The sequence below is a fragment of the Macaca thibetana genome, chromosome 15 (genome assembly GCF_024542745.1).
Source record: "Macaca thibetana thibetana isolate TM-01 chromosome 15, ASM2454274v1, whole genome shotgun sequence".
NCBI classification, from domain to species: Eukaryota; Metazoa; Chordata; class Mammalia; order Primates; family Cercopithecidae; genus Macaca; species Macaca thibetana.
Window position 1 is genome coordinate 99877820 of NC_065592.1, and position 25404 is coordinate 99903223.

General features: G+C 43.1%; 1 protein-coding gene and 1 long non-coding RNA gene across 3 annotated transcripts in view; one reads left to right on the forward strand and one right to left on the reverse strand.

Moving 5' to 3' along the window:
• Positions 1-14451, forward strand: LOC126937500 (putative inactive cathepsin L-like protein CTSL3P). Its single transcript, XM_050760962.1, is given in 7 exon segments — positions 1-107; positions 109-145; positions 250-396; positions 603-796; positions 9647-9674; positions 9676-9741; positions 14293-14451. Coding segments are annotated over 7 exon segments (675 nt in total). The 5' UTR covers positions 1-63.
• The window catches only part of LOC126937504 (uncharacterized), a 19519-nt gene continuing 2981 nt past the window's right edge, over positions 8867-25404 (reverse strand). The window contains exons 2-4 of one of the 2 annotated variants that reach the window (XR_007719756.1): positions 21673-21884; positions 19909-20046; positions 8867-9092 (exon numbers count right to left, since the gene is read on the reverse strand). This is a non-coding gene — a long non-coding RNA (uncharacterized LOC126937504). Of the gene's footprint in view, positions 9093-18855; positions 19488-19908; positions 20047-21672; positions 21885-25404 lie in introns of those variants that run through there. The other variant, XR_007719755.1, reaches the window with a different exon arrangement.

Here is a 25404-nt window from a genome sequence, read left to right on the forward strand (position 1 = left end):
CATCAGTTACATGTTTGCCTCTACAGTGAAGAAGGATAGAGGAGAGCAGTGTGGGAGAAGAACATGAAGATGACTGAGCAGCACAATCAGGAATACAGCCAAGGGAAACAACTTCACAATGGCCATGAGTGCCTTTGGAGACATGGTGAGTGTGCTGTGGACTGCTGTGTGGACTCTGTGCTTCCTCTCCTCGGTTCTTTACTAAAATAATCTCTTACTTTTCAACATTTTATTTCCTTTTCCTTGAAGACCAGTGAAGAATTCAGGCAGGTGGTGAATGGCTTCCAATACCAGAAGCACAGGAAGGGGAAAGTGTTCCAGGAACCTCTGTTTCATGATATCCCCAAATCTGTGGATTGGAGAGAGAAAGGCTATGTGACTCCTGTGAAGGATCAGGTAAGATAGTGTCAGATTCAGACCTCCCATCTCCCCAGGAAAGCCACAAGGTGATCGACCTCTTTGCTTTAGTGGCGTGTAGAACAACTTGCTGTTCATAGTATTCAGATATATGAGCTGTTGTCAAAGTTTTGCTGTTTGCTTTGTGAATGACAGCTTTTTTCTTCTTTTTTTCCGGGTAAGTGTGCATCTTCTTATGCTTTTAGTGCAGCCGGGGCTCTGGAAGGACAGGTGTTCGGAAAACTGAGAAACTAGTTTTACTGAGTGTGCAGACCTGGTGGACTGCTCTAGGTTTCAAGGCAATGTTGGCTGCATTTTTGCAGAACCATTATTTTGCTTCCAGTATGTTGCCGACAATGGAGGCCTGGACTCTGAGGAATCCTATCCATATGAAAGAAAGGTCAGTGGAGTTCTTTGTCTTGCTGTCATTCCAACTCTGCTTTTGGAAAGTGGAGCACTTTCAGAGATAACGACACTTTTTTCAGAACTCACATTTGAGATGGTGGAATCTATATCTGCAAACTGTCAGTGCTGTCATTATAAATTATTAGCCTTTGCACAGTTCTATGATTATGTGGTTAACATACAGCTGTTCTTGCTATATGTCAGCAAGAACATATAACATAGAGAATAGCCAAACATAATAACATTGAGAATATACAAACTATTTTACATATAATACACATTTCTCCATTGTGAAAAAATTTCTTGTGGATCATAAGCCTAAGGTTCTCGTTCAAGAAACTTGAGCTAATGTTTAGTTTCAAGTCAACTAACAGCACTTCATTTCCTGGGAAATCCTAAGCTGCAAAGTGCTGAGCGTTGTGGTTCTAACTCATGTTGTCCAGAGGGAGGATGGTGGTAATCAAGTCTCTTCCCCCCTTACTTTTAAAAGGAAAAAGACTGTAGGTACAATCCTAAGTATTCTACTACTAATGACACTGGGTACATGCAAATACTCCCTATGGAAGAGAAGGCCCCAATGAAGGCTGTGGCAACTGTGGGACCCATCTCTGCTGTTGTTTATGGACTTCTTGATTCCTTCTGGTCCTATAAAAAAAGAAGGTAAGAGTTTTTGTTTGTAGACGTTGAGGAAGAAAAATTGAAAACCACATGACATACAAGCAGAATGGACTATTTGGTACAAAACATTCAATGTAAATATTTGGGTTCGTAGATTTCACATAGTTTATTTTATACATGCAATCTTTCTTTCTTTCTCTCTCTTTCTCTCTCTCCTTCTTTTCTTTCCTTTCTTTCTCCTTCCTTCCTTCCTTCCTTCCTTTCTTTCTTTCTTTCTCTCTCTCTCTCTCTCTCTTTCTTTCTTTCTTGAGATGAAGTCTCGCTCTTGTCTTCCAGGCTGGAGTATAATGGCACAATCTCAGCTCACTGCAACCTCCGCCTCCTGGGTTCAAGCGATTCTCCTGCCTCAGCCTCCTGAGTAGCTGGGATTACAGGTGCCCACCACCACGCCCGGCTAAGTACTTGCATTCATGGGGTTATGCTTAATGTGCCCATGAATGTACATACTTCATAACTCTTTATAAATTGTTGCTTATGGCTTGGCTCACACCTGTAATCCCAGTGCTTTGGAGACAGAAAGGCTTTGTGACTCCTGGGAAGGATCAGGTAAGATAGTGTCAGATTCAGACCTCCCATCTCCCCAGGAAAGCCAAGAGGTGATTGACCTCTTTGCTTTAGTGGTGTGTAGAACAACTTGCAGTTCATAGTATCCAGATATGTGAACTGTTGTCAAAGTTTTACTGTTTGCGGGTGGATCACCTGAGGTCAGGAGTTCAAGACCAGCCTGGCCAACATGGCGAAGCCCCATCTCTATTAAAAACACAAAACTTAGCCAGGTGTGGTGGCAAGTGCCTGTAATCCCAGCTACTCAGGAGTCTGAGACACGAGAATCACTTGAACCCAGGAGGCAGAGGTTGCAGTGAGCCGAGATCGAGTAACTGTACTTTAGCTTGGGTGACAGAGTAAGACTCCACCTCAAAACAAAACAAAACAAAAATCATAATTCGTATATTTAAAGACTTTTTTCGTGTTTATGCTTAAGTCTTTATTGGGCATCTCCTATGAGATGGTGCTGTGCTGGCCTTGAGGACATACAAATGAAGCATATACTCACGGCTTCTTCCTCTGGAGCTCCTATTCCCACGTAAACAAGCAAATCAAAACCTGGCACAAATCCACGGGCAAGTGCAGCACTGCGCAGGCTCTAAAGGGAGCCGGGGACAGTCAGGGCACACACTAGGAAGGTGCTTCCCTCTAGGGGTCAGGGCTGGTCTAAGCAAGTAGCATCTGATCTCGATTTCAATAGTCCATAGCTGTCGTATGTTGGACAGGGCATGAGGGGGCAGTTTCTCTTTGTGCAGTATTATTTCAATTGTTGAGTAACGAGCATTCATTATTTTCATGAGATAACAGATTCAGAAAGTATGTAGTTCAAGAAAAAAGTTAAAGAATTGATAGAGGAGAAGAAGGAGGAGGAAGAGGGGGAGAAACAGAGGGTCCTCAGATAACTTGATAAAGGCGAGTCTCTCATTTGAGGACTGATATTCCTGAGATCTGTGCAGACGCTCCTCAGCGGGTCCATCACACAGCACAGGCCTGAGGAAGCACCACTGCCCAGCTGGACTCCAGGGCACTCCACGCTCATCTCAGTCACACAGAACCTCTCTGAGGATGGTGGCTGTTGGCTCCAACTTACCATTCCCAGCCAAGAGAAACAGGGAGGGGGCTTTGCTAAGGGCTAAAGGAGGGATGGACAATGAGGAGATAAACCAGGACAGTGTTGTGATGAGACTGCTTTGGTGAGGATGCAGAGCAGTGACTCTGCTCAGAACTCCGGAACACTTGCTCCCTTCCGCTGCCCCACTCCCCACAACCACGCACACTCCCCTCACCCCAACCCGGGCGGTATGTTGAGCTCTTAACAGACGTGCTCTTTCCCTGGCGCTTTATATTCTTTCCTCTTCAGTCACATTCAAGAGCAGCACAAACTGCGAATCACCGAGCACTCAGGGGTGTCCAATATAGGTAAAAAACAAGACCAAATTCTTGGCTTTGTGTCTGTAATTCTGAAAAAAGATTCCAGCAGCGACTTCCTGTTTCCATTACAGCATGGAAGGAGTTTGGAAGTTGTAAACATCTACTAACAAATAAAAACCTGAATAAATTTTAAAATCAACAACTCTTCTTAGAACCCTAAGACAAGCGAAGTCATGAAGCAGACCGCTGCCCTAATACCTGGAGAGAGAAAGGAATACCGAGAATCACGGGGAATATCGCAACTCACGGGGGCGGAGACCGTGGCCAGGGGCCAGGGGCCTCTGCAGGAACAGCGCCTGGTAAGAAAAACCAAGCTGTAACTGACAAACTGCCAGAGGCAGGGTGTGGACAAATCTCAGCATTAAAACTCAACCCTGGGTTCGATCCTGGCTTCGGTCCTGGGGGTGCCCTCAGGTTGCATAGCTTCAGTAGCTCCACCAGGCTCTCAAAGTGAAAACCTGAGAATTCCCTTATGATTCCTGCTGGGGACAGAAAAAGTAACAATTTTGGAATCCGCCAGAGCATTCTGTTCTTCTTAATAAGGCCTACACTCAAGAGACACTGTTTTACCAAACTCTAACCTATTTGGGTTTTATCAAAGCTTAACCGACCTGAGGGGGGAAATACCCAACTCCAGCCTGCTTTAGCCTTCCAGGTGGAAAAGGGTAGCACCCAACAACAGCCCACTTTGGCCACTCTCTTCTGTCTAAGGAGGGAAAAACTGAGAGGCACTTGTGAATTCCATAGTGCAGGGACACGGACTTGTTAACAAACTGCAACTCACAGGACTAAGGAGTGCTTCTCCTCCCTCTAAACCACACCACCACTTTCCTAAAGGGTCATTTATCAGAGCTCCTTTCACCATACCTCAAGTTCCTCTTTCAAAAGAAAATTACAAGGCATTCTAAAAGGCCAAAAGTGAGGCAGGAAAGTAGGGTCTGGAGGCAGAAAACATAAGGCCGATTCACACTTCAGCTATGACAGGAAATATCCTCTCCATAGGGTATAGATCAAGTAAATGACTTTGTAACTTTACTTCATCCTCTCCATTTGCACAGGGCATATGCCAAGTAACCAATGGAATCCTCTAGAGGGTATTCAAACTCCCCAAAATCTGTAACAGGGCCTTTGAGCCACTATGCTCAGGCCTGCTCCCACACTGTGGAGTGTACTATTATTTTCAATAAAACCCATCATTCCTTCCTTGCTTCGTTTGTGGGTTTTGTCCAATTCTTTGTTGAAGACACCAAGAACCTAGACATCCTCCACCATTAACAAAAGCACAACTTGAAGAGACAGAACAAACCTCAGAACAAGAATCAGATATGTCATGGGTGTCAGAACGATCAAACCAGGAACTTAAAATAGCTATGATTGCTATGCTAAGGGTTAATGGAAAAATTAACAAGTGAGAACACATGAAGAATGTAGAAAGAGAGATGAAAATTCTAAGAAAGAATGAAAAAGAAATAGCCTCTCAAATTGTAGGGTAAATTTGTTCTCTGAAGCTGCCTTATCTGCCTAAAGTCCGGACCTACCAAAGAGGAAAATAATTACCTTTGTTTCCCTCTCCGAGCTTTCATTAACTGAGCTCATGTTAAGAGGAAAGAAACTGGCCGGGCGCGGTGGCTCAAGCCTGTAATCCCAGCACTTTGGGAGGCCGAGACGGGCGGATCACGAGGTCAGGAGATCGAGACCATCCTGGCTGACACGGTGAAACCCCGTCTCTACTAAAAAATACAAAAAACTAGCCGGGCGAGGTGGCGGGCGCCTGTAATCCCAGCTACTCGGGAGGCTGAGGCAGGAGAATGGCGTGAACCCGGGAGGCGGAGCTTGCAGTGAGCTGAGATCCGGCCACTGCACTCCAGCCTGGGCGGCAGAGCGAGACTCCGTCTCAAAAAAAAAAAAAAAAAAAAAAAAAAAAGGAAAGAAACTGAAGTCTGTCGACAAACCTGGACGGAGTTTTGTCACAAACCACTGTCTGCCCTGCGGGCCCAACAGACTTTGTCCCAGACCACTGTATGTTCTTGAAGCCCATCGAACTCTCCCTGGCCATCGTTTATTGCCCCTCAGCAGAAATCCTCTTCTGCCGCCTCCCATAACCTGTTTTTCCAGGATCCAGGCCCTGACTTTGTAACCTCAAGAGAGCATATAAGCTTCTGCATCCCACTGGGGAGTTGCGTCTTCATTCTGAAGTCTCCGCGTATACATGTTAAACAAATTTGAATGCCTTTTCTCTAATTAATCTAACTAATTAAACTAATTAATGCCTTGTGTGAGTTGACTTTTTAGTGAAGCTTGGAAGGGTGAAGGAAAAGTTTTCCCTTTACTCCTACACTGGTATTATTCATCTTAAAGATGTTTTGGAAGATTAGTGTGCCTCGGTATCACTGAAACACTCTTTTTGAGATCATATTTTAAGATATGTCACCGAAGATTTTAGATAGAATGGTCAGAAAACACAGGAAAGTAACAGGGCATGTGACAAGCCCTTGATACCTGGCTGGGGGTGGCCGGGGGGGAGGCGGGGGAGGTGGGGCGGGGTTGGGGGGAGGGTGGGGGCGCTGTTCACCTGAGGTCTTAAAGCAGAGATGGACAGATTAGGGATGCAGGGCCATAAACGGGACCTGGAGCCATGTCAACACACTGCCTGTGGTGAGCACTCTTCTATGCTTTGATGTAGGATTAAGGAACTTCTATACTTCTATGCCCTTGGGGTTTGTCAGCCAAACCAGTTCCCACGATCATTGCTTACTCTCTTGTTGTTTCTGTGTGTTGAGCTCCATATATGTGGGGACACACTGAATTAGGTCAATGGTGGGCATAATCTCTGGCTAAAATGTAAGCTTGCCAACCAGTGACCCATCTAGGAAACTTTTGTTCTTCCCCTTCTCTTGCATATTCTCAGAAATGTAAAAAACACATCAAAAATCACTTTCTTGGACTGACCATTGTGAGTGAACATTTGCCCTCAAACTCCAGTCTCTATGTCCTCACCTGTTCATAATTTGATGAAAAGCCATTGATTTGTTATACAAATGCAGACTCTGTAAATGTTTACCAGATAGAGCAATTAACCCACTAGCTCTTTGGTTTATAACCAATAATGTCCCCCATTCTCTCCACCTCCCCCTAGAGCAGTAAGCCTGCTGTTGCGGTGGCTTGGTTTCCTCCCATTAGTGCTTCCAATGAGTAACTTGCTCGTGGCTGTTTTCAACCATTCTCAGAGGACCTTACCCTTTGCCCTTCCAGCAGTTTTGTCTGTTGCTTCTCAATAATTTTTACATAAAAAATCAAATAAAACAAGTAAGCATTATAAAAAACAAAAATATAGATAAACAAGAAAAACAGGTGGGGATGAACCCCCAAAGACTCACCCAAAATCTCACTGTACCTGTTTTTGGCTTCTTGAAACCAGTGGCCAACTGGGAACACACTGCTCACTTACGTGCCAAACACCGCATTTACCTTGTCATGTATTATGGCATTTGATCATCAGGATAACCCTCATCCCCATTTTACAGATGAGTACGCTGAGGTTAGAGAGGTTACGGAGCTTGCCCAAGGGCACAGGGCTAGTCAGTGAGGAAGCCAGGATTTGATCTCAGGAGGTAGAACTCCGGAAAAACCGGAATGCAGTGCTGCAGGGGTGTATGGAACCTGGTACTGGGGGCTGGTAGTCACTAGGATTTTGCAGGAGCACCACAGGGAATGATTTATGCAAAACACAACCTTCTCCATGGTTCACAGGAGCAGCAACCGAGACACCACACCCCTTCCAAGGGACCCAGTTGGGAGCTCATTCCGCAACACGCAGTTCCCAACTCTCACCTGCTTCCATTCAAAACTTCCTCAAAAGCACTTCCTGTTTTCTGTGACTCTCCATTGAGTTTTACCCAATGAATGAGAGCCCCTTTACATGATTAGGCCCAGAAAGGCATTTAAAATGTAATAGTAGTCATGTCCCACTCCCCCTTAAGCCAAATAATTATCTCTTGAAGACACTTGCTCTGCAGGCTCTAAATTAACTGATGCCAAGTAGCCATAAAACGCCACACGCTCTATAGTTCCGCAATGTGTAGCCAGTCACTAACCAGTGTTACTTCTGTAAACCAATGAGAATTCCTGACGAACAACTTTTGTAATTGCTCACTCTCCTGATTAAACCTTTTGTTTTTCTTTAAAAACTCAGGCCTCTCTTTTGTTCTCTTGAGCACTCCCCAAAGAAACTTGGAAGTGTGTTCCTGGCTGGAGTCCTCAACCTTTCTTTAACTAGATTCTGGCTTTTCGATTATTTCAGGTTGGTAGGAACCACCAGCCACCCCTTTCTCTAGCAGAAGATTTCCCCACATCTGAGTTATTTCACCTGGAGCAGGTGCTGGAGCAGGTGGGATGGAAGGGAGAGGAGAGTATCAGATTCTGACCCCTGCCCTGTAACTGCAGACCTGTGGTGTATATAATGCAAGGGGAGTGATGCATTTTTTAAAAATCTTTTTTGTGTTCTCTTTACAGGGACATTTCCCCTCTATCGCCAGGGGTATTGTTATCTCACAGACTATGGATTTTAACAACAGGAATGCAAAGAAAAAAAAGAATCGGTGTTCAGCCTTAGACCTCCCGAACACAATTTCTGAGTTGACAATGGTCCAGAAAGTGAAGACTGAAGAGAGAGGAAAAGGTTTTTAAATTGCAGGACCCGATCTAAAAAGCTACTGTATGAACCTAGAGCAGTGGTCCCCAACCTTTTTGGCACCAGGGACTGGTTTTGTGGAAGACGTTTTTTCCGCAGACTGGGGGGATGGTTTCAGGATGAAACTGTTCCACCTCAGATCATCAGGCATTACTGAGATTCTCCTAAGGAATGCAAAACCTAGATCCCTCCAATGCGCAGTTCACAATAGAGTTCATGCTCCTATGAGAACCTAATGCTGCAGCTGGTGTGACAGGAGGTGGAGCTAAAGCAGTCATGCTTGCTTGTCCGCCAGGCACCTCCTGCTGCGTGGCCCAGTTCCTAACAGACCATGGACCAGTAGGGGTCCACGGCCCGAGGGCTGGGGACCTTTGACCTAGAGGACAATGTCATCAAGGAATTAATTGTCCATGGCTTGGTGGAGTTGGAGGAAGAAAGAAGTGTCTTCCACAATCACCTGTAAAATGGGGCATAGAAGAGCCCTCATCTCCTAGGGCAGTGGTTCTCCAAGGTGGTTCTCTGATCAGTAGCACCTGCACTATTTTGGAATTTGTTTGAAAAGCAAATTATGGAACCCTGTCTCAGACCTACTGAATGAAAAACTCACAGAATGGGCCCTGCAATCCGAGTCTTCAGGAACCTCCGGGTGATTCTATTATAGCTTTTCTATTGTTATAATTTTTAATTTTTATTTCTACTTTTTAAGCTTTTTCGTTACAAACTGAGACACAAATGCACATTAGCCTGGGCTTATACAGCGGTAGGGTCATCCGTATTACCGTCTTCCACCTGCACATCTTATTGAACTGAAGGGCTTCAGGGGCAGTAACACGCAGGGAGCTGTCATCTCCTGTGATGATAATGCCTTCTTCTGGAATCTCTCCTGAAGGAACTGCCTCAGGTGGTTTTATATCTAAAATTTTCTTTTTACAGGCAGGCGTACACTCTAAAATAAGAATAAAAAGTCTGGTACAGTAAATACATAAACCAATAGCATAGTTGTGCATTATCATTATCAAGTATTATATAATGTACACAATTGTATGTGCTAGACTTTTATATGACTGGCAGCACAGTAGGTTTGTTTACACCAGCATCACCACAAATACGTAAGCAGCACTAAACGTTTCCACAGGTATGATGCCAGTAGGTGATAGGCAGTTTTCAGCTTCATTATAATCTTATGTGACCACTATTGGCCATGATATATGTGGTCTGTCCTTGACTGACATGTCATTATGCAGTTCTTGCCTGTATATAGCATTATTTTGTTGAGATATACTTTACGTAACATAAAACTCATCATCTTAAAGTATTTGGTGGTTTTTAGTGTATTCATTATCTTAAGCAACTATTACCACATCTAACTCCAGAACATTTTCCTCACCCCAAAAATAAGTCCTGTATTTATTAATCAGTGTCTGAGTCTGTTTTCTGTTGCTTACAGCAGAATATCTGACACTGGGTCATTCCCAACGAAACAAAATTTATTTCTTACAGCTCTGGAGACTGGAAAGTCCAAGGTCACAAGAGGTGCATCTGGTGAGAGCCTTCTTGCTGGTGGGGACTCTCTGCAGAGTCCCGAGGTGGCACAGGTCATCACATGGTGAAGGGGCTGAGTGTGCTAACATGCTAGCTCAACTCTGTCTTTCCCTTCTTATTAACATACCAGTTTCATTCCCATGATAACCCATTATTCTATTAACCCACGAATGGATTAATCCATTCTTGAGGACAGAGCCCTCATGCTCCTATCATCCCTAAAATGGCCCGTCTTTCAGTGCTGCCATATGGGGGATTAAATTTCAACATGAATTTAGGAGAAAAAATTCAAACCATAGCCCACAGTTAGTTCCAATTCCCTCTACCTTCATTTGCATAATCTATTTTCTGCTTCTATAGATTTCTCTATTCTGGGCCTTTCACGTAAACAGAATCATAAAATATGGGATCTTTTGTGTCTGGCTGCTTTTATGTAGCATCATGTTTTCAGGGCTTGTTCATATTATATATGTATCAGTGCTTCATTCCTGGCTGAAAATACTGCATGGCATGAATACACTGTATGTATTCCATTGTATGAATATTAATCCATTCATCAATGGATGAACATTTTATTGCTTTCACTTTTCTGGCTATAATGAATAATGTGCTAGGAACAACTGTGCATACATTTTTGCATTAGCATATGCTTATCAATTTCTTGGGTATAGTCATAGGAGGGGAATTGGTATATGTGTAACTTTTGAAGAAACTACCAGATTGCTATCCACAGTGGCTATGCCATTTTACCTTCCCACGTAACTGATGAAAGGCAAGAAAATTGGATACTTGTCTGAACTTTCATTTCTATTTTACTTCTTTGGTTTTTCTTTTGGATTGTAGAAGTGAAAATTATGTATGCCTTGTTTCTAATTTATTATTTTGATTGAGATGGATAAGATAGTGAAAAATAATATTTTATTGGAAATACTAAGCTTTGATAACTAAAATTACAGAATATTTGAAAGCTTCTATTTTAAAACCTTTCTATATTACAGTCCTGTCTGCATTAAAAGATTCAGTGGAAAAATGAGAAACCAATAGAAGCAACATCAGTATACTCTGATCCAATGTACTGTCCAATTTATATTGGCTTTGGAATGTAGATAATTTCATCCTCATCTTTGGTAAGCATAAACTTTTGGCTAATGACATACCGTCTCCAAGCCTCGGTTTTGTCTACTATAAAATGTAAATAATTCCAGTGGCCTCGTAAGGTTGTGTTAAGAATTAATTGAGATAATATGTGTATTAATATACCAGTCATATCCATGAATCCTCTCTCAGAAATGGACATATTCTTGAGAAATGACATTAAATCCAAAGGCACACAAATATTGCAACAAATGCTGTTGACGTTGAGATACTGTATATTGACCATGTTTATTGTTTCACCATTCCTACTCATCTAAAATCCTACTGTAATGCACTAGGGAGGTGTTTAACTCGATTCAGGGAAATATCCACAAATATCATAAACCAAAAGAGCTGATTCCCTCTCATTCAGGAAGGTCCCCTGCCAGGTTTCTTCCATTTCTTAACTCCATTGTCCTCAAAAGCTTTCTTATCTGGGAATTCTACATGGAACCATGAATGAATTTGAAGTCTTGCGAGAAGGGTAATAGAACTGTCAAATATTCTCCCAATTCCACTAGAGAAGAGAGGGTAGGGGTGAGGCAGAGGGTCTTGATCAGTTTAGGCCTGATTCATTTGACACTGACGGAGGAGACCAGGTTTTCAATGATTAAGCCTTGCCCTAACCGCTAGCCCTTAGCCAGAGCCGTGGAACTGGGTGTTGACCCCATTTCCTCCTTTGCAGTCTCCACTCTGTTCCACCCAGGAATAGGGGATGAAATGCTGGGGTGAAAAGGGCAGGGAATTTGTGATCATGGCAGCACCATGGCTGAATTCAGGCAACAGTGTTTTTTCATTCATTCATTCTGAAAAATGTTATTGAGTCTCTTTAAGTCAGGTCTTGTGCTGAGGAATCAATGATGAACCAACACTGAGACATTCCCTGTGCTGGGGGAGCTTACAGTCAAACTGGGTGGTAAGTGGGAATTAATTTCTCCTTTGAATGACGTATAAACTTTGCACCTCCTTTCCTCCCCATTGAACAAACGTTCTGGGCAGTTTTTTCATTTGTGGGTCCGAGTGGTGAGGTTTCCATGTCGCCATTCCATCCCCCTAATAGAGGGAATCTGAGAAAGTGTGGCTACCTCCTCTTCTCTAGATTTCATAAGAAAAAAGAAGTCTTGGAAGACTTTACATAAAAGTTCACATATTGTCTCAAAAGACATTTGACCAGGGCTACCTGGTGCCCTTCATCATTGATGGAATGTGCCTCACTGACTCAGGGGTTTCTGTCCTAATCAGGAGGGGCCACCATCTGTCATCTGGCTCTGCTCTAGCTCACCCTGTGGTAACCTGCGTCCGGTTTCCATTTCCAAGAAGTTACATCACTGCACTGTGGAACTGCAGGCGCCAGCACAATGAGTCCTGATGGAGAGCTCCAAATCAAGGGCTGATGTTCCCACTCAGGGAGAACAGGTCACCACAAGAATGGTGCAGCTATTAGAAATCTGCAGCTTTTGAAGTGTCAATTCAAACACTATCACCACTTTAGTGTTCTTTCTTAGGAAGCACAACATCCATGTTAACAGAATGAGTGAAGAATCCATCTTCTGTCTGCCATCAAAAGTTACAGCAAAATGTCTAGGATCATAAGTGGCATCAAGGAATATAAACTCTTCTATTTTATTTATTTACTTGTATTTTTTGAATTATGGTTTTGCTCTTTCATTCAAGCTGGAATGCAGTGGTGCAACCATGGCTCACCACAGACTCAAACTCCTGGCCTCATGCGATCTTCCCACCTTGGCCTCCCAAAGTGCTTGGATTATAGGAGTGAGCTACTGCAAAACTCTTCTATTTTAGATCTAAATACCGTACCATGGACATCTTTCTTTGTCAATACATTTAGAGTTTCCATTGTTGACCCTATTGTAAATCATTTAACAATCTCCTTTTCTCTTATTGATGAGTATTTCAACTTTTTTATGTTTCATGTACAAATAATACTGTACTTTATATCTTTGCATGTGTATCTTTATAGAGATGTGCAAATAGTACTATAAAACTAATTTTTTGAAATGCATCTACTTGCTGAAAAAATGTGATTTCATTGTGTGCTCCTACCTGTAGTGAATTAGCATGTGCATTTCTTCACAACTTACTAATTAACTCATTTTATAGGCAAAATGTGATCTAATTTGTTTCTGTAATTTCCATGTCCTTTGCAGGGAGAGTTCTAATTTCAACTTTATTATTATCATTAATTCAAGATATTATTATTTCTCCACCACGTTAATCATCATTATGATCATTACCACAAATAATAGATGCTAACAATAGTCACCCTGCATTAAGAACAGCCTACATTAAGAACCTACATCCCATGCACTTTCCACACAGACTTGATTTGATTCCATTCACTCCTCACAACAACCATCAGAAGAAAGAATCATGAAGCAATTGTATAATTGAAACACAAAAGGAAAGTTACTTGTGTGCCCTTGGTCAAGTAATTTGAACAGTCTGTGCTTCTGATCTTCTAATAGAAAAATATAAATAATAGTATATTCATTATCTACTACATGGGGATGTGTCAGAAATTAAAGTACTGTGTATCTGCAAGGCATTTTATGCCACCTGTGAATTGTTCATTGATTATATAGTGTGTCTCATGTTTCAGTGCGCTGGGAAGGATGGATTATAAGGGAAAGACTGAGAAAATGCAGAATTTGGTGCAGGGTTTCCAGTGGAAAAGACATCTTGTTTCCCAAACAACAATGGTCACACACTGAAGACGGACAACCTGCCTATGAACTGGAGAACCCTACTGAAATCTTAGAGGAAGCCTGAGATTTTCCTCGCACAGGTGTTTACTATTCAAGTTGGCACAAATGGGTTTTGTTAAAACCCATTTTCTTTCTATTCTGCCTCTATCTGGTGCAAGATAGAATTGAAGAGGATATAAAGCAGCAAGGTGCAATTTGAAATCAGAATGGCAACAATGGAAGAAAATAGTCTTGGTTCAACCCAATGCTCACCTGAAATCACTTTTATTAAGGATGACCAACTGGAACAAAATTGTATATTAGTCTTCTCATGATAATTTCAAGTGTGTTTTGATTTGAGAATTTCTTTATGAAAGTCTTCAAAAATCCCACCTCTTAATCCATGGGATTTTCTCTGGAGTCTGAAAATTCCCCAGATCTTTGGAGACTTGATGGTTGTTCACTGGTCAAGGGCTCTATAAAAGTTTTCTGGGGAGCTTGACTCAGTGGTCAACAAAGGCCCTTGCAAGTCTTCAGTCTGATTCTGGGATCCCCAAGGAGACCTGGAGCCTTTCTCAACATCTTTTGATTGGAAAGAGCATGTGCTTCATCCTCTGTTGCAACAGAAATAGCCATTGTGAAGCTCCATGGTGAGGTGCAATGAGTTTATTCGACCATGTGTGGGCTGGATAGGCTCAGATTTACAGGTATGTTTGAGCTCTGTTTCATAGTCAAATGTACAGATCTAACAGGTGACTGGATCAGTTGTACTCTTCATCTTCCTTGTATTCTGGGAAGCATGAAGTGCAGTATCATCTTATCGAGGATGTTCTGCACATGCTAAGTGGTAGGGACGAGGATCACAATGAAGACAACTGGCCCCATGACATGAGGAATTATCTGGCTGGAGAGGCCCAGGTGTAGCAGTTATGGGATGTTACTTCACCAAACAGGTGATGTTTCACACCTCAGGGTAACAGAACATTTTGCCTGTCAGTGCCTAGCCACTGTTTACAATCAGAGCCAAAAAGGCTTCTCTGAAATGGAAGAAACTTTTGGGAAACATGGCCCCTGTAGGCAGACACTTCATGTTAGAGACACAGCTGCTTGCCTTGGTTTAGGCTGCTACCAAAACTCCCTCCATGTTGGTAATCAAAGCAAAACAGAGATGGAGCCAGAGCCTGAATCATATCATAAAACAAACAAACTAATTCACAAGAGTCTCAGCACTTCAGTGGTATTGTTCCCACCCTCCTGTGGAAAGGTCTGGACATTTTAACATAAACTGGCTGTGGAGTAGGCAAGAGTGCTGGTTAGCTTTTCATTGATTGATACGGCATTGCTGACATTTGACTACTTTTCACCTTCAAAATAGCCATTTCAAGTCATTCAGTGTAATACTAGGTTTAAGTTTCATTTTACTCCGAATGTGTCTATATGCACATAGATAAATGCTAAAACAAAAACAAGCAAATTCCTAATATTTCCTTCCTGGAAAACTCATCATTACTCTTTTGTAACCTTTCATTTTCAGTCTAGGTGAGGAAAAAATGAGCACTTTATGAGCTTTCTGAAAATTAAGGGCCGGGTGCGGTGGCTCAAGCCTGTAATCCCAGCACTTTGGGAGGCCGAGGCGGGCGGATCACAAGGTCAGGAGATCGAGACCACAGTGAAACCCCGTCTCTACTAAAAATACAAAAAATTAGCCGGGCGCGGTGGCGGGCGCCTGTAGTCCCAGCTACTCAGGAGGCTGAGGCAGGAGAATGGCGGGAACCCAGGAGGCGGAGCTTGCAGTGAGCCGAGATCGCGCCACTGCACTCCAGCCTGGGCAACAGCCTGAGACTCCGTCTCAAAAAAAAAAAAAAAAAAAAAAAAAAAAAAAGAAAATTAAGATTTATTTTGAAATGTCAACATTAACATAAAAGGCTAACTTAAAACAAGAAAAAAATTAGTTAAAAATTAGAATTTTGGACATAAGGGATTTTTTTTTCTATAGAAGCCAGAATCTGACACTTACATATATTTCTCTGGGCAACCAGACTCTACTGTTTCAGATCAGGGTGTAGTTGGCGGCCAAATCTGCTCCATGGATAGGTGCACCATTGTGACCACCTTTTGGAATCTGATTTTTTTTTTTTTTTTTGGAGTAAGGAGTGTACCCTTCAGTTAGCAAGGGTACGCTCACTGCCTCTTCAGACCCCCGTCAGCATTCATGGGCGCTTTCCTGCAGCCCCTAGCCCCCCACCACCACCATTTCCATTTTCCACCTCTGTCTTAGATGACATTGATGTCTCAGGGCTCCTCCTGTGATGTGATGAAATCTTCTGAGTCAAGGACTGAGGAGGGGAAGCCATGCTCCCTCCATGGAGTCCAGCTAGGGCCTTCTTTGTTCTCATATGTGAGCATCAAGAGAGGCACACCAGGAGCAGAAGCTGAGCCCTCTTAGGGCCCATGAGATGCAAGGCAAGTCAAGATCTCTTTCTATCTCAAACCGTTGACTTTTTCAAAAGTGTAGAAGTTGCTGATATTTAGGGTTGGTGAGAGTGTGCAGGAATGGGTCCTCTTGTTTACTGTTATAAAGGGATGCGATATTCTTGTCTTTGGACTTGGAATTGCTCATTATTTTTAAGGGAAACATTCCCAGCCCTAGCAAATCCATTTCCATCTCATAAAAATAGTCATAGAAGTATAAATATTAAATACATCACATATTTACAGATTTTTAAATAAATCCAAGTGTTTATCAATAGGGAAAATTTAATTATGATTCCATCAGTATAAACATGGAAATGTATCCTTCATATACCACTGAGAGCAAAAAGCAAATTCCAGAACAATGTGCATAGTATGATCCCATTAAAAGCCAAAATAGGATAAAATAACTATGTCTATGTATTTTAATAGGTGAACATAGGTTTATATACAGAGAAAGCCCAGAGGCATATGTATTAAAATAGTAACCATTATCTTTCCAATGGGAAGGAATGGGAACAGTGTTGGAAACACTGACTTTTACTTTATGTTTTATTTTGTGAATCAGTTTTTTTATTTGAGCAAAAATTTTTTATAATAGAAAATAAAGTCACATAATTTAAACCCCTATCTCCCAAATACAGGAAGGTGGACAGTAAAAACTTTTTATCCACTTCAGTCCCCAGCCCACCCATACAACATCTATTGTTAGTTTTTTTATTATTGTTATTTGTGTGTGTGTCTGTGTGTGTGTGAGAGAGACATGGAGGCTTGCTCTCGTTGCCCAGGTTGGAGTGCAATGGAGTGATCTCGGCTCACTGCAACCTCCACCTTTGGGGCTCAAGTGATTCTCCTGCCTCAGCCTCCTGAGTAGCTGGGATTACAGTGCCCACCACCACACCTGGCCAATTTTTTGCATTTTTAGTACAGACGGGGTTTCACCATGTTGGCCAGGTTGGTCTCAAACTCCTGACCTCAGATGATCTGCCCGCCTTGGCCTCTCAAAGTGCTGGGATCTATTGTTAGCTTCTTAGTGTCCTTCTAGAATTTATTTATGCACCTGAGGACAAATACAGATATGCTTTCTTGTTCTCTCTTTTTCTTTTCCACAAAAAGTAGTACATTGCTTGCTGGCTGACATTTTATTTTTTCCTTCATATATGTTACTTTTTTCTTGTTTGGAAAATTTTTTTTTACAGTGGTCTCTATTTCTTTAAAATTAAAATAAATGAGAAGTGTTGGATCTTAGGTGGGAAAGAGTTGCAGCTGTAGGGAGAGGCTACTCCACTTTCACAAATGTGATTGGGCCACATCCAGCAGTTGGGAAGCCAAGCAATATTTCAAAAGTTGAAACAAAAATAGTTATTCAAGCTGAGAAGGACATACCAGTAGATAATGAATTTACTCTCTGTGTATTGATTTTGCCCTACTTAGAAACATCATTCGCCACCTCCAGGCAGCTGGTCCTGCCTCCTTTTCCTGAAACACCTTTGTCAAAGCTCTCCCGTGCTCTGTCTTCACATCTGCCCTTAATCACCGCAGGCACCCAGAGCACAGGGACAGGGCAGGGGAGGATGTGGCAGAGGCAGCGTTGGGAGGGACCAGCCATTCCTTGGTTTCCAGCTGTGGGGTCTCGGGCAGGTTGCACACCTCCCCTTAGCCTGTTTCATCCCTCAGGAAATGGGGATAACATTTCCTCACAGGATCGTTGTGAAGAATAAATGAGATATATAAACATTTGCATGTAGTAGGGCTAACTTTTTTTTTTTTTTTTTTTTTTTTTTTTTGAGACGGAGTCTCGCTCTGTCACCACCCAGGCTGGAGTATGGTGGTGCGATCTCAGTTCACTGCAACCTCCGCCTCCCAGGTTCAAGTGATTCTCCTGCCTCCGCCTCCTGAGTAGCTGGGACTACAGGTGCATGCCACCATGCCCAGCTAATTTTTGTATTTTCACCATGCCCAGCTAATTTTTGTATTTTCAGTAGAGATGGGTTTCACCATGTTGCCCAGGATGGTCTCCCTCTTCTGACCTCGTGATCCACCTGCCTCGGTCTCCCAAAGTGCTGAGATTACAGTCGTGAGCTACCACGCCTGGCCAGTAGGGCTAATCTTATACCATTTTATTATGGGGTCAAAGACAGAATCTTTCCAGAGGTCTTGGTTATTTAAGAAAATATTTATTCAAGGATTTGATGCACAGGTAACCTCACTTATTTCTTTCTTCCCGTGAGCCAGGTTACCAAATTGTTGAAATTAATTACGTTATTATGGTGGGTAAGCATATATGTTAAAAGCAAAGATACAGTTCCTTATATTATTGGATTATGCTCCCAAACTTATCAAATTAGGTATACATGTCTTGAGACTGTTTCAATAAGACCTAAAATATAACCCATTGTATTCTGTGCTTGACCTGTCATAATAGAGATATAGGGAATGCAAATTTGTACACACATAATGGAAAAATAGTGTGGAAGTTCCTCAAAAAATAGAACTACTGAATGATGCAGAGGTCCCAGAACTGGGGCTATCTCCAAAGGAATGAAAACCAGTACATGGAAAAGCTATCTTCACTCAGGTTCACTGCGCCCTCTTCACAATAGCCAGGATATGGAGTCAACCTAAGTGTTTATGAACAGACGAACGGATGAAGAAAAGGTGACATATATACAACAGGGAATACTATTAAGACTTAAAAAAGAAGAAAATCCTATCATTTGTGTGAAACGGAAGGACCTGGAGGACATTGTGTTCAGTGAAACATGTCAGACACAGAGAGACAAATAGTGCATGATCTACCTACAGGTAAAATCTAAAAAAGCTGAACTCACAGAAGTAAAGAGTAGGATGGTGTTTTCATGGGACTTGTGAGGGGGTCATTAAGAAGGTATTGGTCAAAAGACGTGAAATTTAAGATAGACGGGAGGAATTAAAAAAGCAAATACGAGTGGCCACACAGTCATCATTCAGTAAAGAATGTTGAGTTCATTTTGTGAAAAGATCACATCGCATTGGAGGTATTGATAGGGCTCTCTGGGAGAAGCAGTCCTCCACAGGAAGAATAACATGGTATTTGTAAGGTTTGAGCTTCTCACACCAGTGGTGTTTTGGGAGCTGCAATACCCTCTCAGGATCCTGGGTGCTGGTTGGTGCCATTCAGTGTCCTGAAGAAATGATTTCCTCCAAGGGAAATGAGCTCGTGTTTTCCAGAGTGAAAGTTCCTCCTTGGACACTGGGATCTGCAGTGTCTTTGAGTGACTAAATGTCTTTCTAGAAGCCTTTGACTCACTGGGTAACGTGGAGTGGGAAGTGCCCACAGGATGTAGAGCCTCTCCAACATCATCCCAGAGTCAGCCTGTGTTTCCCAGGCTCATTCCCAAGTAGGTGAGGGAGGCCAGGTGGGGATGGGTGCAGGTTCTCGGGGCTTCCTTCCAGTGCAAGAATCAGGGCACAACTTTATGACCCCTCTAAGCTTTAGTTTTCTTATTCTGTGAAGAGGAATGAGAAGAAACTGGTTCTGACTCATAAAACCTGCTGATGCTACACTGACAGGGTCTCAGCAAATAGATATGGATATAAAGATGAATGGTGCCTGATGCTGCCTTGGAGTGGATGAGGAGCAGGGAACCACGTGGTGCTGATGTCTGCCTATGACTGAGCCATGCTTTCCGCGCGGATGCAAATCCCTGCAGGGCTGGGAGGGTAAACAATATTCTCTCATGAGTGTTCTTTTTAAGGCCCAAAGAGAAGGCTGATTTGGCCTCAAGAGTGAGGTTGGCTGCCCTCCTCCACCTAACAGGGTATGAGTTGAGGGTAGTTGAAATGATCCTAAATAACAGTGAGGTGATTATTCTTCACTATTTGTTTACCTTCTCTGAAAACTTTCTTCCTAACATGCTCAGTACTCACCTCCTGACGACTGGTATCTACATTTGCCTTGGTCCTAGCTTTTCAGATTGCAGAATCCAGATATGTTGCTTGAAACAGTTCATAGTTTCCACTAGGTCTGAGGCCTCATTGAGTCCTAGAGGATTTCCTTAAAGGAAACTGTGAGAAAAACTATTGAGATGGTTTTTCCTTTCCAAACATAGAGAGAGAGAAAGAGAGAGAGAGAGAGAGAGAGAGAGAGTTGCTGCTTTGTCCAACAGCAACTGTTTGATGAAGAGCCCCAAGATCTGACTTGGGCCTCCCAGCTCTCAGGAACCCATTCTCCACTGGCAGGGGTGGCGTGTTTACCCTGTTATTCATGGAGGAATTGGACCACAAACATTTGGGGATGTTAGGCTGAGAGCTGGAAAACCCCAAGCCTCTGGCGTGAAAACCTGGGGCTTGCTAGGAGCACTTGCAGGATACACCCATGTCCTGCCACCTGCCTAAAGAAGCCTTTGGGGCCGCACACAGTGGCTCACACCTGTAATCCCAGCACTTTGGGAGGCCAAGGTGGGTGGATCACCTGAAGTCAGGAGTTTGAGACCAGCCTGGCCAACATGGTAAAACTCCGTCTCTACTAAAAATACAAAAATTAGCTGGTGTGGTGGTGGGTGCCTGTAATACCAGCTACTCGGGAGACTGAGGCAGGAGAATCACTTGAACCCAGGAGGTGGAGGTTTCAGTGAGCCAAGATCGCACCACTGCACTCCAGCCTGGGCAAGAAAGTGAGACTCTGTCTCAAAAAAAAAAAAAAAAAAAAAAGAAAGAAAGAAAGAAAGAAAGAAAGAAAGAAAGAAAGAAAGAAAGAAAGAAAGAAAGAAAGAAAGAAAAGAAAAAAAAAAGAAAAAGAAGTCTTTGGGTGCTTGTCAGCTTCTTGGAACTGAAGGCAGACCATTCCCTTGCTCAAGCCAAAGAGCTCATTGACTCAAGAAGCATCATAGCAACTGGGCTGCACCTAAAAGGGAAGAATCAAGGGCGTGATCCACAACCAAGGCCTGAGGAAGCAGGGCCCGTAGTTGACATGCACAGTATGAGTCATGACCCATGTGCTGTGGCTCTAGCTATGGGCGGTGCCTCTTGCCATTTCCAGCTTCCTCCTTCAGAGGGTGGATGTTAATGGTCTTCATTGCTTGTAACCTTCTCAAAGGCACAGGTTTCTGTTTCTGCTTTCCCTGGATCAAGTCTTCTACACTGCAGTTGCTGTAACAAAAACTATTAGCAACAACACAGCACTACAGAAGCAAGCTCCTTGCTAACGGTGATTGCTGAGGACATTGTCTTCTAGAGACCACTCTAGTGGCTCGGCAGCCTTGGTGTAGAGCTGATGATAAACCTTTTCCTGCTTTTGCCAATCATGAGGAGCATTTCTTTGTCTAGATAGGGGAACCGAAACCCACTGGCCAGCCGGAATATACTCAAAGCAGTCACTGGGATACGAATCCCACCATCATCTCCCATGTTATCCCTTTTGTTATCTTCAAATATGGTCCCATTTACCCAGGACCAATATTCTCTTATGTGGACAGCAGGACTAGTGCCCTTGAGTTACTTATAGTGACTCATCTTTGAGTGGGGAATGTGTCAGTATTTTCAGCAAATGTCGAATGTGATGAAACATTTGCTGAATTGTCTCCCAGTTTCGAAACAAGCTAACACACTCAGGGGCTCTATTTACAGCAATCGGGTGGAGTCAGGAGTGGGAACGCATCTTGCATTGTCACCTTGATTAACAATAGCTCTGACCTGTGGAAGGATGGTCAAATCCTGTCTCCTGTAACATGGGGCAGTGATAGGTCAGGGTCATGGCTCTTGCATTTGGGTGAGGTCTTCTCATCACTTTTAGACAAACAAGTGCAGGGCGACCGCAGTCCTCCCCACTTCCATCAGCATCCTCCCAACTCCTCCGACCTCTCTCATGAAGCTACCCACTGATTCAGAGATCCCATCCTGAGGGGCTAAAAGAAACATTCATTAACCTGTCTAGAAAGTCATGAATAATTCATGAATTACATTGAATTCATCCTTAGTATAACTATCTTCAGAAATTCAGACTTGGTAACCTGGTAACTCCCTTCCTCAATGTCTTTCCAAGGCCCCAGGTGATCCCTGTGTTCCATACATAACGCCTTACACAGCAAAGTGCTTCTGGGGGTGGGAGCCTGCTGATCTTCCCTGGAATCCTGATTGCAGGTTCTGTTTAGAACATGGGGGCACATTTTGAGAAGCTCTTAGTATTTAGCATTCACAGGAAGTTCACAGGTTCCAGAAAACACTGGACAGCACTCAGGGGAAAGAGAAGCGGCAGAGATGGAGACACCTGGTCAGTGTGGCCACAGCATCCTGGGGGAAAAGCACCGAGGGACAGCGGGGCAAATGCACATGGGTGGTGGGGAGAGGAGCAACGCAGATGGCAAGACACTGTCCAGACAACCTCCCAACTCAAGAGAAGGGACTGAATCTAACAGGAGAAGAGGAGGGATGGATGAGACTAGATGCTGAGGGTGCCACAAAGTCAGAAATTATTTGAAGTCAATGAAAATCAGACACCTATAGCTGTGACTGTGGTTTGCTAATAGAAGAAACAATGCTGGCCATATTTATTAAATACATTGATATTTTGGGGAAGAAAACATCTTTTGAGGCTAGACTTAATTTTCCTTCTATCTGAACAAGGGTTTGCTTATGATTTATACTTACATTTTCCAGCTTTGTAATAAGTTGAGCTGGTTGATACAGTGTGTAAGATATTTACAAAAGCAACAGAAAAAGAATACAGTCCTTAAAAAGTCTCAACATGAATTGTTTCTGCAGCTCAACTAGGAATTTCCACTCCTGTACCAGACAGCCACAGATTTGTCTGGAATCCTTAGGGGCCACAAGGACACTGGCCCTGATAATTCAATGGACAACGAAACAAAACAGTGCCTTGCAGTGCCACCATTAAGCTTCCAGTCCTTAGGTTTTCAGGGGAGATAATATTCATTTATTCCACAAATATTTATTTAGGATATACATTTTGTCAGGTAAGTTGTAAGCACCATGATTGACAGGCAGAGACAGACAATAATCAAATGAACAAATAAAGAGTAATTAAGATCGCTGATTTTGGAATTAAATAGTTCTGAGAATAAATTATGGTTCAGATTCTTCACAGGCATGTAACTTTGAGCAAGTCTCTAAAACTTATGGAGCCAACATTTCCTCACTTGTAAAAGAGGAATTAAATTGCCTACCTCTGTGGGTATTTTGAAGATTAAAGAGATAAGTGTGGTTACCAAAAACCTCCCAGAATAGAGCTACTATTATTCTTCTTAAAGGTGTTTTGGAATCTAATAGTGCCTCTATATCACGGAAACACCATTGCTGGGTCTTACCTTAAGACATACCACTGAAGATTTTAGGCAGAATTGTCAGAAAACACAGGAAAGTAACAGGGCATACGAGAAGCTCTTGAGACCTGGGAGGTCTTAGAACAGAGATGGACAGATAGGGACAGGAGGCCACAAACATGACCTGGAGCCGTGTCAACAGGCCATCTCTGCGAGCTCTCTTCTGTGGTTTGATGTAGGGTTAAGGAGTTCCTGTGCCCTTGGGATTTCTCAGTCAAACCAGCTCCCATCCTCATTGCTTTCTCCCCTGTTGTTTCTGCTTTTTGTGCCCCCAAATATGTATGATGCACTGAAAGAAGTCAAAGGATTTTTTAAATCAACTGATTTTCAAAATGCTGACTTAAGACGAGAATTTTAACCACAGACATGCAAATTAAACTTGGGAAGCCGAGGTGGGTGGATCACGAGGTCAGGAGATCGAGATCATCCTGGCTAACATGCACTTCATGTGTCCATCAGTGGATGAATGAATTTTTATATGTGGCATATATTCACAGTGGAATACTGTTCAGCCTTAAAAAAAGGAAATCCTGTGATTTTCCACAAGACAGGTAAGCCTGGAGGGCATTACATTGAGTGAAATAGGCCAGACACAGAAAGAGAAATATTAATACTAAATGTCTCCCTTCCACATGGAATCTAGTAGAGTTGAACTCATAGAAGTAGAGCGTAGAATGGTGGGTGCTTACCCTGAGATTGGGGGATGGTTAGGGAGATGTCGATCATAAGATATACAATTTGTTAGACAGGAGGGAAAAAAAGGAAGGAGGATGGCCAGAGACCCATCATTCTCCTCTACTAAAATAATCTCCAGAAATTCAGACTTAGTAACTCCCTTCCTGAATGTCTTTCTAATGCCCCAAGTGACCTCAATGCTCCATAGACAACACCTTCAACAGCAAAGTGCTTCTGAGGGTGGGAGCCAGCTGACCTTCCCTGGAATCCTGACTATAAGTTCTGTTTAGAATGTGGGGTCTCATTTTGAGAAGCTCTTAGTATTTAATATTCACAAGAAGTTCACAGATTCAAGAAAACATAGAACGATATTCGGGGTAAAGAGAAGCAGCAGAGATTGGCTGGGTGTAATGGCTCACACCTGTAATCCCAGCACTTTGGAAAGCTGAGGCAGGCAGATCAACTGAGGTCAGGAGTTCAAGACCAGCCTGGCCAACATGGTGAAACCCCATCTCTACTAATAATACAAAAATTATCTGGGCATGGTGGCAGGCGCCTGTAATCCCAGCTACTTGGGAGGCTGAGGAAGGAGAATCTCTTGGACCTGGGAGGTGGAGGCTGCAGTGAGCCAAGATTGTGCCACGGCACTCCAGCCTGAGGGACAAGAATGAGATTCCATCTCGAAACAAAACAAAACAAAACAAAAGAGAAACAGCAGAGATAGAGACACCTGGTCAGTGTGGCCAGAGCATCCTGGGAGAAAATGCACTGAGCGACAGAGGGGGCAAATGCAGGTGGGTGGTAAGGAAAGGATCGAGGCAGATGGAAAGGACACTGCTCAGATAAACCTGCTAACTTGGGAGAAAATAATAGAGACAGGAGACAGCCAAATGCCACCCAGGTCATGCACAGGGGGCTTGCCTAAAGATGCCCATGGTGAAAAATTCCTTCCCTTAACACATGTGCAGTAAGGGAAATAAAGCAATGTGGAGTGGCTCAGACTAAGGGCCCGCCTGCGCACTGGGGGAATGGGGGTGGAGCTACCATGAATTCATGCCTTATGCAGTGGGGAGGATCCTGGCCTCTTCATCTCATGTGTGGGGGCCTAGTATTCGGTGTTCAGTCTGTGATCTGCCTGTTGGCAAGATCCCCGTTTTGTTTGTTTGTTTGTTTATTTTTCTTCACTGAGGCTTTCTTTTAATACATTCTGCTCTCCTCATCTTTCCAATGTGTCTGTGTGCCTAATTTTTCTTGGTCATGAGACAAGTACCTGGGTTTTAGCTGAACTAAGGAGAAAAAATTCTACGTCTGAAGGACTGAATCCAACAGAAGAAGAGGAGAAAGAAAGTTGGACGCTGAGGAATGCCACTAGGTCCGAAATCATTTGAAGTCAATGAAAATCAGACACCTG